Genomic DNA, 12,872 nt, shown 5'->3' with positions numbered 1-12,872 from the left:
TCCATTTCTGTTTTCAGGTGAAGGCGTCGTTGGTAATGACAGATGCTATAAATCTTGGACAAGATATATTACCTGCAGTGTCTCATGCATACACTTCACATCTCTCCCTGTGGGTTTAAGGCTTTGCAAATAGATGAAAAATTCTGACAGATCTTTTCTGCTTTCCCTTCTATTATATCCTGAGTCAATGAACAAATAACTCATCACTTTAGAGGACGAGACAAAAGGAGGAAAATCCAGAAATAAAGGGGAAGACAAAGAATCTAGCAAAGCTGACATATCAGTCCAGGTGCTGGAAGGGCACTGATGATCCACTTAAAGGGTAAATGAGGATGCTTAGTGGCGGGACACCTACACGAGCACCAGCCAGGAGAGTGAACTAGTGAAGAAGGTGGAGGCACCCAGGGAGTGGCCAGAGCAACAGCCAGGCAGCCATTGTAACTCCTGCAGCCTGAGGGGAGAGGCAGTGAGTGGAACCAGAATGTGCCAAAGACCAGAGCTACTGGGTGGAGCTAAATTAAAGGATATGTGACGAAGAGAGAGGAGCAGAGGTCTTGGGACACTGTGGGTCACCTGGGTGGAAGAAAAGCCAGGCACCTGCTGCTACTTCTCACTGGTTCATCTCCATCAGAAAGTGGAGGAAGGCAGCTCTTCAGTGTCAGATAAATAGAAGGGTTAATAGAGTTTAAATTAATCTCAGAATGTGGCAGTTTGAGCCATTAATGGTAGGAGGTGAACAAGTGATAGGAAGTGTTTCTTGAGGTGGTTCTGAAGAGGTACATAAGTTGGATTTGTTGCTTTTGCTGAAATGGAGGAACCTCCCTTTCAGAAAGGCTCTCACGTGCAGACAAGGTAGCCAAGGTAAGCTGTGCTCAGCCCGGACCTTCTGCTGTCACTGCGCTCTGCTTTCTTCTCTTCCTTTGCAGGTTTCTTCTGGGATCTACGGTGAGGGCTGAAACGAAGGGCTTCTGGATGTGGTGTGTGCCCCACCCCTCCAAGGAGAGCCACACCCTGGTCCTTCTGGACACCGAGGGCCTGGGTGATGTGGAAAGGTAGTGAGGAAAATCTTTGCTTTTGATAGTCAACTTATATTTCAACTTATTTTAGTGTTAAGTTTTGGAGGGAGGTGATTGGTTTTTATTTTTCCTTTGAATACAGGTACTAGTGATCTCGACCCAGGCCCCCCTGCATGCTAAGCACATACTCTACCACTGAGCTCTACCCTGCCCTTCCACTTACATTTTATTTTCCCTTCTCAATTTAAATTTAATGACATATACTATATACTGCAAACCCAATGTTGAATAATGAGGCTAAATTCTCATCCCTTGAATCTATTTTTTAATAAATTAAATACTTTGAGTAATATTGAGAGATCTTACTTTTTACACTGGGGTGAAAGATCCAAGTTGGCAAAGACTTACTGGGCATCAGAATTCCAGGGCTTGTGTTCAGTGTCACAGACATCGCCGTGAGTGAGTTCTGGACCCAGGGCTACGTTGGGGAGATAAGAAATATACAGAGTTATCAGGACAGGGAACCATGGGTACCGAAAGTGAGAACCTACCCCTGCAGCTCAGGTTTGGGTACACAGCCTGCTGGAAGTTGTAACCCTATGCGAACATGGAAATCTAAAAGTTAAGATGTGTGCAGTTAAAGGGTTTAGAGGCAGAAATCTGGAAATAGGGTTTCAGGTGAAACAACGCTATTTCAATTATCTCCAGAAAAGTTTCAGCCACATCAAGGTCATTCGTGAAAATTTTACTCCAAGCATTTGGGCTGTGAGGAGAGATTCATCAATGATGTCTATAAACAGTGTGCTCGGCCCCCCAAAAGCACTTCACATGGGGTAATTGTAGAAGTTCTGGTTTACACTCCTGCTTGCAGTCATCTTTTTCCCTTTATATAAGTCTGAGTCTATGTCAATTTAGTGGCCGTGAACCTTTAGCTTTCATACTGCCAGAAAAGAGCTGTGATATGAATTCAGACATTCTGAATTTAAACATTTCAGGTTAAATATTCAAGAATCACCTCGGTGTCAACCAAAAATGATCTACAGTTCCAAATAGTCCATAGTTTGCATAACCCTCTTCTTCTTACCTTATTGCATTTGTCAAGGAACCAGAACATAGCAAATTGTAACCTGATAGCAGACGAACACCTGCTGCCCTCACTACATGTCATGATAGATCTGACTCCTCTTCCAAGGCCACTCAGGACTTGCTCTCATCTCGGTTTTCAGCCTCACCATCTCCTAGCACCGCCATGAGCACCATTTCAGACAAATAAATTAGCCCTGTGATTCCTCTGTGGGATTGCAGTTCCTGGCAGTACTGATTCACTTGCTCCCATTCCTTCAATCTGCACCTGCCCTTACTTTCCACAAACCCACATCCCTTCAGTTCTTTAAAGCCCAGTTATTTTCAGCTGAATGCCATCACCTCTCTGACACACATAACGACTTCTGGCTCTCAATTCAGAGTACTTTTTTTTTGGTCTTATTTTATTTTATTTTTTTCATTCCACCTTTGTCCTTCACATGAGAACATGTGGATCCACTCCAGGCAGTTTATCATCTTGGATACATTTATCTGTTCGCACATGTTATTGGCACCTCTAGAAAGCCATGTCACTGGTGCTAGGGACTGTCCTGTGGAGCTTTATAGCCACACAAAGCAAATGCATTATCTGGTGTGTTCTAGACACACAATGAACAGCTGATGAGTTTAGGTAAGTGGCATTTGAGACCCTAATGCAGCCCATAATCAAGAGAAATTTGCAAAGCATCATTGCCCCCTTATTGCTTAGATTCTATGTGCCAGGCAGTGTATTAAACACGTGACACACATTTACGATGTCATTCCGTTCTGCTAAAAGATAATGCGACTGAGGCCCTGAGAGGGGAACACGTCATCATGGCAAAGGTTTGGGTTTAGCATTGTTTTAAAGTTTATTTTCCTTGCTGTCCTGTTGAGTTATGGTACAGCTGACAGAAAATGACCAAGCGATTGAGAGAATGGGGACCCCACTGCTTTCTAGGGTGACTCCAAGATCGACTCGTGGACCTTCACCCTGGCCGTGCTTCTGAGCAGCTGCTTTGTCTACAACAGCATGAGCACCATCAACCACCAGGCCCTGGAGCAGCTGCAGTATCCTTCCCAGACTGAAAGCCCCGGGTCCAGTTCACTGAGTCGGTGGGAATGGACGCTGAGCCTGCTTCTCCTTTCCCATGACTCCGTTCTCATGGCTTAGAAGGGGGAATGGGGCAGAGAGGAATGCTGATAAAACTTGCTTTGGGGGGCGATCTGGAAATTGTGTTGCGGGGCACCTCTCATTCCTTAGCTAAGATCCCAGCTACGTGACCGAACTTACTAATCTGATCAGGTCAAAATCCCCGTGCAGCTCTGATGATGGAGAGGACTCAGCTTGATTTGTGAGTTTCTTTCCAGACTTCGTGTGGGCTGTGCGAGATTTCATGCTGGAGCTGGAGTTTGATGGACACCCCATTACTGAAGATTGAGTACCTGGAGAATGCCTTGAGGTTGATTCCAGGTATCAGAGCCTGGCCAGGCTGCTGGGGGGGGTCAGGAGGTCATGGGGTCTGCAGAGCCCTGCCACCCAGTATGTGACCTCAGTCTTTATTTGAGATTGGACTTGTGCTGGGTGAATAACAAGTGTCATGGCTCCAGTCATTATTCTTGTGGAAAAACCCCAGTGGTCAGAGTTTAAGTTCACAGAGGAAATTTAGAATCCAGTATTTAGACCAAATGATTTCAGGAAACTTCATGCCATGAAAAAGTGAGGCTCACACATTTATGTTCCATATGAAGTGTTTCTCCTTTTCTGAGCAAAATAGCTCATCAATACAGAAATTGGTAAACACAAGAACTAATCTTTGAAATACTCTTCTCCCTGTACATTGCACTTGCCCATATAGCCAACCCCCTCATACACAGGCTGTTTGTACACTGAAAATTTCATAAATAGCATAGCCATATTCTTCCAGGAAGACTGTCTAATGCCTCGTTTCATCTCTCTCATAACAACACACTTCATTCTAGACCTTGCCCGACACATGATATAATAAATTAATTTCTCAACTTACATTTAACAGAGAGGATAATGGTGGCACCCAAAAGCAATATGCATTTGGTGTATTTAATCATTTATTCATCCTTTCAATAAACATTTATTGAACTGCTGTCATATGCCCAGAGATGCTCTGTGTAATACTGTCACGTCCAATATAAAAGAATGCAGAGGACTGCTGATGTCTAAGCTTCACGTAAGCTAGTCTCACCATGAGAGGGTGTACACTGAAGCCATTTCCAAATATATTTACACCATGTGTATTTTTTGACTCTGATCTTATAAAGCTGTTCATTTACTGTCCTGAGTATTATCTGCTCTCCACATGTGATCTTCCCAGCAAGGTCATATATATCCTGACCATGATGTTACTTTACCGCCCATATTTCCTCTCTGTCACAGGGTCTGTCATGTCAGAAATACATTTCTCACAAGTTTTTATATTAATGTATCTTTGTAGAAAAGTCTAATAACGAGTTGAACTGCTGCACATCATGCAAGAACTGAGGAAAATAATCATAAGATTTTTCATTTGGAACAGATCCTCTCCTTCTTGTTCAGAAGCACTTCCTACACTCTTAGCTCTGTACCAAAAACAAGACAAAAGAAAATTAAAAACAGGGAGGGAGGTTTCCATGCCCAGGTTAGATTAGCATAAGTTCAATTTGCATGATTCAATAAAAGGAGATTTACAGGCAGGGGAGCTACAGGGATGCAAAGCTCCCTGGAAAGGAAAGTCCTCACCCCCTGACCTGAAGTCTGTTTCTTCAGTGTTTATTCTTTCTTCACTTCTGCAGGCAAGGATCCCCAAGTCCAACATTCCAACATGCCCAGAGAGATGATCAGGAGTTTCTTTCCAAAACGGAAGTGCTTTGTCTTTCACCGGCCTGTCACCTCCAGAAAACTATTAGTCCATATGGAGAAAGTGCCAGATGACCAACTGGATGAGAGTTTTCAGATGCAGTGCAAAGATTTCTGTTCCTATATCTTCACCCATGCAAAATCCAAGACCCTAGGAGAGGGGGTCACGGTCACTGGGGGAGGTGAGTCTTTCATTGCAGCCTCTCCCTCTGTGGGTCAGAGTGTGTGATGGAGCTGTGAGCACACTCTGGGTTTGTCAGCAATTGTGTTTCCTTTTGTATGTAATGTGGGAAAGTAGATGTTCATGCCACACACTGAAATGCATGCTTCTTCACTAAAATTTTCCTACATCAATGTTGTTGAAGCCTGTCAACCCTCATAATACTATTACAGTAATAGTATAAGGACAGGAACCTGTTAAGTTAGGAAAAATGCACATTGATGAGACGTCTGATGGGATAAGTGTTGGAAGTGAAGATACACAAGATGTTCTGTGAGTTTGCATGAATGAGGAAACAAATACCAGGTCATGAACCATGTAGACTCACTGAGTGAGAGACAAATGCATACTCAGTCTCACGTCCCATGCTGGACTTCATGCATTTGCCCCCTGGGCAGTCACACCGGGGCCCTGTTCTGAGATGGGCCCTTCTTGGTTTAGTATTTCTGCAACTGTCTTGAAATTGTTGATGACACTTTTAAATGGGGACCACACTTTCAATACAAATAGTGCCCACAAACTGTGTACCTTACTTATGTGTGTAATTAGTTCTGTTTATTCTACTACACTGGGAAAGGATGTTCTTGGAGACCCTTGAATATTTTGTTCGAGGTCTTTCACCCTAATATTATAATGTGATGCATTTGAGAATCATAAGATGGAGTGAGTAGGAGACACAGTGATGTTATTATAAAGAAGAGGATTCATGGAAGAAAGAGAAGAAGGAGACAAGGCTGAAGACAAGATGAAGATGAGAAGAAAGTGAAAGAAAAATAAATTCAGTCAAAGCCTAGTGATTTTTAGAATGCAGATCTCTAAAGCTAAAAAAAACACAAACAAACAAACCTGTAAGAACTGTCTCTGCTGCCCTAAATATCCTGTGTCCATCAGGGCTGGGGGATGCTGGCGGTGGCCTATGTGGACACCATCAACAGTGGGGCAGTTCCTTGTTTGGAGAACGCAGTGATGACTCTGGCGGAGCGTGAGAACTCAGCGGCTGTGGAGAAGGCATCCGCACACTACAGCGAGCAGATGGCCCAGCGCGTGACCCTCCCCACGGACACGCTGCAGGGGCTGCTGGAGATGCACGCAGCCTGCGAGAGGGAAGCCATCGCAGTCTTCATGGAGCACTCCTTCAAGGATGACAAGCGGGAGTTCCAGAAGAAACTTGTGGTAACGTATCTTAGAAGATCTCCTTCTTCTGGAATGATCCCAGACTCCCTCTTTTGTCCCCATGGCTCGTGTGCTATTCATCATAAAATGAGTTTTGATTCTTCTGACTGACAAGCCTCTGTGGGCTACAGTTCATCCTTTTGTAAAAGATGGGCTTTTATTTCGGACTGTGAAACATGAATTACCCTCTGCTTAGCAGTGTAAGTTAACACACATTTAGTGGTTTCCGTTCCTTCAGGTCAACTCCCAGCCCAGGGCAGTGGGTGGTCTTCTCAGTGCACTGTGGCTGGAGATGAGGGCTTGTTCCTCACATAGAGGCTCTGTGGAACAGCCCTCCGTCTTTGATGCAGCCATGGTGCATTGCATCCGTGTCTTTTTTCTGATCTCTCTGACTTCCTCTTCTGCTACCAACAGGGGAAAACACCTTTGAAAGGGCCTGTGATTAGGTAATGTCCACTCGGGTAATCTCCATTTCATAGAGTCAGCCTGTGCCGCATAACATAATTTAAACACGGGATGAGTGTTCATTGTATTCACAAGTCTCGGGACTCTGCAGAGTGTGGACACCAGTGGGGACAATCCTTGGAGATCACAATTCTCCTTGCCATAGTCACCTTTATGGAAAGTTTGACTTTTGACCATCCTACAAGTTACAATTATCTTAGTTCACATAGGGCAAAGCCTGCTCAATTGTAATTTATCAGTATATGCAAAAAAGCCTGTTCCTATATTTTCACACGCACAAATCCTCAATCAAAAATTAATCCATGAAGGGTTCAGAACTCTGGTTAGTGTGTGGTTAATTCATTAATAGGCAAGTGACTTGCTAAGTATATATTTAATCCATAGCTCCCAAGTTTGCAGAAGAAACTCTACTTCAACTCATAAACAAAATTTCATTTGTGTTGTGGGTGAATGGCTCACTGTTAGTCCTACTACAGTTAAGGGAATCATGGACATCACACCTGCCAAACCCATCATTTCACAGGTGTGGAGTCTGAGCCCACAGGGGTTCAGAGACTTCCCACAAGGCACACAGAGAGCTGGTCAGAACTGGGGATAGAACTAGTCTCCTGACTCCATGTTTATTACTCTACATCTCCTGCACCCTGATGCTGTCAGACTGCTTCTTCCAAAGGACCACAGTTGGTCTTTCTCTCTAACAGCTTCTTTCTATTGGATTTCCCCACATTTCCCTGGCAGGTCAACATCCAAAAAAAGAAGGAAGAATTCTTGGTGCAGAATGAAGAGGTCTCTGTCAAATACTGTCAGGCTGAGCTTCAGAAACTTTCAGAGCTCCTGATGGAAGGTTTTAAGGAAGGAACTTTCTTTGCTCCTGGAGGACACAAGCTCTACTTAGAAACAATGGACAAGCTGGAACAGGGCTATATGCTGGTGCCCGGGAAAGGGGTCAAGGTGAGGAGTAACGGGGTGGGAAAAGAACAGCAGATTGGAGTCAGAGGTTCTGTTCTGATTCATGTGGTTTTCCATGTCCTGCCTTGTGCAGAGGCCACTATCTGGTGCTTTGGACCAGGTCACCAGGAGGCTGACTGTGGAGCCCTGGGGGCCTTTAGTGTAGGTTTGCTGGTGAGGGAAGTAAGACTCCAGAAGACCCTGGGATGTTGGCCACCCACTGGTGGGGGAGGCCAGGTCCCAGGGCTAGTGCCAGCCAACCCAGAGGGCAAAGCCAGGTCCCAGATGTGGCTGCAGGACCCAATGGTCCCAGAGCATGCGTTGGGCCACTGTTGGTTAGATCCCGTTCCTGACACATTTTGTTGCTGAGTCTGGGTTGTCCTGAAGCTTGTGTTGCCCTGCTCGTTGGGCAGAGCCTGAGCCTAGGTGTTCTGCAGAATCGGGCCTGCTGGTGGGGGGCTGGGTCTGCAGGGTAAAGGACTGAGGCTTTGTTGTGGCTGGTGTCTTCCCACTAATGGGTGGAGCTGGCCCATGGTCTCTGGCTGGAGGGCAGTGCCCTGGGTGCTTCAGGTGAAGTCCTGTACGCTGGTGTGAGGGGCTTGGTCAGGATCCCGTGTGGAGGTGGCTGTGGGCTCAGGGGGTCCTAAGGTAGCCTGTCTGCTGATGGGTGGGGCTGTGTCCATGCTGAGCTAGGTGCTAGCCCTCAGGCATCCCAGCACTGTCACCTGCAGACCATTGGGTCAGGGTGGTGCTGGATCTTGGGGCTAAAATGCTGGAGAGAAAATTCCAAATGGTGATTGCCAGCAAGATGTCCACAAGGTAGAAGGAGCTCCCCAAAGGGGGCCACCAGTGTCCCTGCCCCCTGGGTGAGCTGCAGGTGCCCTATGCCTCTCTGGGACACTCTCCAGAATCTGAAAGTAGATCTGATCCTGGCTCCCCAAATTACCGCTTCTGCCCTGGGTCCTGGGTCCTAGGCCCTGGGTCCCAGTCCCTGGGTCCCGGATCCCTGGTCCAGGCCCGTTTGAGGTTCTGTGTGTGCCCTTAAGGGTAGAGTCTTGGGGAAGGATACAGCTCAAGGGGAAGAGGACAGAGCCTCAAGCGGTGGAGCACATGCTTAGCCTTCACAAGTTCCTGAGTTCGATCCCCAGTATCACCTTGAAAGCTAAATAAATAAGTAAACCCAGTGACACCCCTCAAAAATAAATAAATAAGTGAAGCATTTTAAAAAACCTGTTACCAATCAAAACAAAAGCAATATACAAGCAAACAAAAGAGAGCAGTCCTTATTTCCATCATCCTTCTGGGACTCCTGGAAGTGAGCCCCACTGGCCGTCCCTCTGTGATTCTCCTTGGGCTAGACCTCTTATTGGGGATCCCAGTTGAGGTTTAGACCCTTCGCTCCTCTGGGAGAAAGTCTGCAGGTCTCATTATTCTCCCAGTTGTGAATAATCCACCCAGGGGAAGGGATTTGTCTACATTGAAGCTCCACACCTCTTACCTACATCCTTGTGGTTCCTCTTTGTGCTTTCAGTTGTATGAGATATTTTCTGATAGGTTCTGGTCTTTTTCGTGGATGGTTGTTTTGCAAATAGTTGTGTTTTGGTTGACCTGTGAGAGGAGGTGATCTCAGGTTCTTTCTGCTTTGCCTGAGTTGCCTAGACAATCAATGTAGGAATCAGAACAATGATGTTGATACCGCTGTCATCCTCATTATCAAATTGAGAAAATGATGCATGAAAATATAATCTGCCAGCGATCACATCGCCCTCAAGTGGTAGAGCTGGTGGGGCAGCTGCATGTACTCAGCAGCCGTTCAGAGCTCAGAATAAGGCTCAGGAAAGGCTTCCTGGAAGAGGAGACAGAATGTACAAGTGAAGTTAAAAAATGGAATTATAATAAAGAAAGATTAGATGAGCATTATTCAGAAGGAAAACGATGGGCAGGTGCTGCGGGTTGCAGGCAATGGAGGATGGTTGTTTGTAGAGCTGCACATGATCCTGACATCTGTGACACTGTGGGATCCTTTGAAATATGAAGATTTCACGGGGTCCGATTTGTAGTTTTACAGAAATAAAATTTCCCCTGTAATAGACTAGATCTTGGCTGCCTGACAAATCCTTGCTTCTTGCTGCTTCCTCAGGCAAATGAGGTCCTTCACAGCTTCCTGCAGTCCCAAGCAGGAGTGGAGGAAGCCATCCTGAAAGCAGACAAATCCCTCACTGATTGGGAGAATGCCATGGCAGGTACGGGGCAGGGATGAGCCCACAGACGGGAAGGTGGTTCCCGTGATGCTCTTTGGTGTGACAGCAAACACATCCTAACACCAGGGACTTCTTTTCCTTCTGTGGGAGCTCTCTGATATGTCTGAAGGCAACTCCGGGAGGTTGGGTTGCATGTAGGTCTGATCAGTGCCTTTCCATCCCATGCTGAAGCGTGTCTTCCTGATGTGGATAGAAGGCATGTTCAGATTCCCTCCTGCCATTTTAAAGTCACTTTAGTGGCTGAGCTCAGGAGGGTACAGTTCTGCATAACTGATATTTCTTCCCTCTTGAAAATTGCTATGAAACAGTTTGAACGTGCCCAGAAGGAGGCCGCTGAGAGGGAACAAGAATTGCTAAAGGAGAAACTGAAAGAGCAACAGCAAAAACTGGAGATGCAGGAGCGAAGCATGAAGGAGAATCTAGCTCAGCTGGAAGAGAAGATGGATAGGGAGAGAGAAGACCTTCTGAGACAGCAGGACCGTTTGCTGGAGCACAAGCTGAAGGTAGGCCTTGAGGGGCCTGGGTGGCACCTGATGGATGACACCCCAGCTCCTTGGGAAGAAAGGAGCATAAATTCTACCTAAGTCAAATCCCAGAGGGAAATCCATTGTAACATCTAAGAGATGTGGGAAAAGGAGAGGCTTATGTCTGTAAGACTCAGCACTTCCTGTAGTCTTAGGTTTCACAGGGTCCAAATTAAATTACCTGGGATCCTAGGCTGCTATTGTGGTGACTATAGGATCCCACTTGCCCCCAAGTGAACAGGACTTCGGTCCTTTAGTCTTAGGGCTTTTAGTACAACCATCAGAGGCGTGAAATAGACCTGCCCCTGAAAGTACCAGATTGTGCCTTGTAGAAAGTACTGGAGGCTGAAAGCTCTAAAATTTGCAGCCTTTGGTTCCAGATCCACCTGACTCATGTTATACACCTTGAGTCAATGCATTCTTTGTCCCAAACTGGACTTCGGTGGCCAGTGTTCCAAAGAGAGTTAGCAGTTGCCATTATCTGTGACATATGTGTGGTCGTCTTACCTCAGGGCAATAGGAAGTAACTGCAACTCACCTACATTCCCTCCCGAAGTGCATTCTTAGGCCTGGAGCACATGAGTGAGACAGTTCTCAGGCCTGACATGGGCCCCCTCTCCCACCCAGTGACATGGTGTTGAGGGATCGTGGGAAGCTGTAAACCCTGCCCAGGTCCAAATGTTTGCAAATATTGGCCAAACATCAGAAAATATCTCAGGGACAGAGAAACAGACACACGTGCTTAGCTGATACAGCTGTTAGATACACAACGCTGACTCCTGGTGTTTTCAAATGGGTGTTTTCTCTCCTTTTCACAGATGCAAAGAGAACTACTTAGAGATGGATTTAAAAAGAAAGCTAAGGCATTAACTACTCAAATAAATAAACTAAAAGAAAACATTCAAAGAACCAGAAACAAGTCAATAGTGGCCCAAGTTGCGGCGAGCTTTGCATTACTTACCTTGTTCCTGGTCATTAAAAAGTAGCTGGTTTGGGGCTGAAAATGCTCAGTGAGACTTCTAAAAGGCCTTAGAATTCCTCTTAAGTATATTTTGGAAGATTTCTTATGTTTGAATAGAGTAACAGTTTAGCTCATTTAAAATATATGTGTCATGGTACTTTCGTTCAAGGAAAATTTAAAAATAAAAAATGATTACCAAAGAGATACTGAAGTTATTACCAGGGCTTGATGTCAAAAAGAACAAAAAATGGATTGAATTAGTTAATTTGAAGAGATGTAAAAGAAGCTGGAAGACAATGATGAGTTATAGAAAACCTTTAAGAAAAGCAAAACAACAAACAGTAAGAGGACGTACATTCGCCGTCGGTGATACCAGCACAGAGGTCACCTCTTTAAACTATAACAAGCCCTTATGACTCAGTGAGGAGAGAGCAACAAACACATTTTTTAAAATCAGCAAAAATATGTGAAGAGAATAAAAGTATTTAATTTCACTGACTCTCTGTGCAGAAGAGATGAAAAAGATTATACTGTACAGCACAGGTAAACAGATACATGACCTTGTGGTACCTCACAGCGAAAACAAATGTAACCATGAATATATGTATGCCGTGTATAACTGAGAAATTGTGCTCTAAACTGGAATTTGACACAAATGCAAAATGATTATAACTCAATAAAAAGAATGTTAAAAAAACCCTTCACTCACTCTAAAATATGCACAAAGTAAAATTACCGAGTACGTGTGTCAGCTCTCAGATGGGCCAGAAATTCGTGGTTTGCCATGACACTGGCGGGCAAGGGTTCCAGGAATCCAGTGGTGTTTGATCTCCACCAGGGAGAATGCCAACAGTGCCAATGTACATCCAAATTTTAAATTCAAATACTGTTGTTCCAGCAAGACAGCATTTGGGAATTCATTTTATAGATTTTTTGACCCAAATTGAAAATGGCATATGTAGTAGTCTGTTTGTTGCAAGACTGTTGAAATTCCACAAGACTAGAAACAACTTTCAAGTGTTGTCACATACTGGGGAGGTCAGTCCCCAGACACATGTACAAAGGACTACTCTGCACTCACTGAAATGAAAGAGGAGCTTGATTTGTGCTAACATGGGGAATATCCAAGGTGTATCTTTCATAAGTAGAAAAAATAAATATGCAGGAAGCGTGTGTAGTTGTAGTACTGACTTTGTAAAAAAATAAATATATGCACATGTTATCATGAATCTCCAGAAAATATAAGAGAACCTGGTACCCATGAGCTGAAGTCTCCTGGGTTGTTGGCTAATGTGGTCCCTAAACACCAACCCCAAATTCATAAAGATGATGATTTCAAAAGGAAATTACACTTCAAAGTCAACTGAATA

At 44.8% G+C, this 12,872-nt stretch overlaps 1 protein-coding gene and 1 pseudogene across 1 annotated transcript; both read left to right on the top strand.

Moving 5' to 3' along the window:
* Nucleotides 1-3,043: 3,043 nt before the first annotated feature.
* LOC116668107 lies at nt 3,044-10,016 on the top strand (annotated as a pseudogene).
* Nucleotides 10,017-10,316: 300 nt separating this feature from the next.
* Nucleotides 10,317-12,199, top strand: LOC116668106 (guanylate-binding protein 4-like). The gene is made up of 2 exons (XM_032494662.1): nt 10,317-10,520; nt 11,360-12,199. The coding sequence occupies exons 1-2, from the start codon at nt 10,317-10,319 to the stop codon at nt 11,525-11,527; spliced, it is 372 nt and encodes a 123-aa protein (XP_032350553.1). The 3' UTR covers nt 11,528-12,199.
* Nucleotides 12,200-12,872: the final 673 nt, after the last annotated feature.

The sequence above is a fragment of the Camelus ferus genome, chromosome 13 (assembly GCF_009834535.1).
Source record: "Camelus ferus isolate YT-003-E chromosome 13, BCGSAC_Cfer_1.0, whole genome shotgun sequence".
Taxonomy (NCBI): domain Eukaryota; kingdom Metazoa; phylum Chordata; class Mammalia; order Artiodactyla; family Camelidae; genus Camelus; species Camelus ferus.
This window is presented reverse-complemented; position numbering and strand designations above follow the sequence as displayed.

Coding starts and splice junctions, on each gene's coding strand:
- LOC116668106 (XM_032494662.1), top strand. CDS start 10,317: ATGAAACAGTTTGAACGTGCCCAGAAGGAGGCCGCTGAGAGGGAACAA. Junction 10,521..11,359: donor TGCTGGAGCACAAGCTGAAG/GTAGGCCTTGAG, acceptor TCCTTTTCACAG/ATGCAAAGAGAACTACTTAG.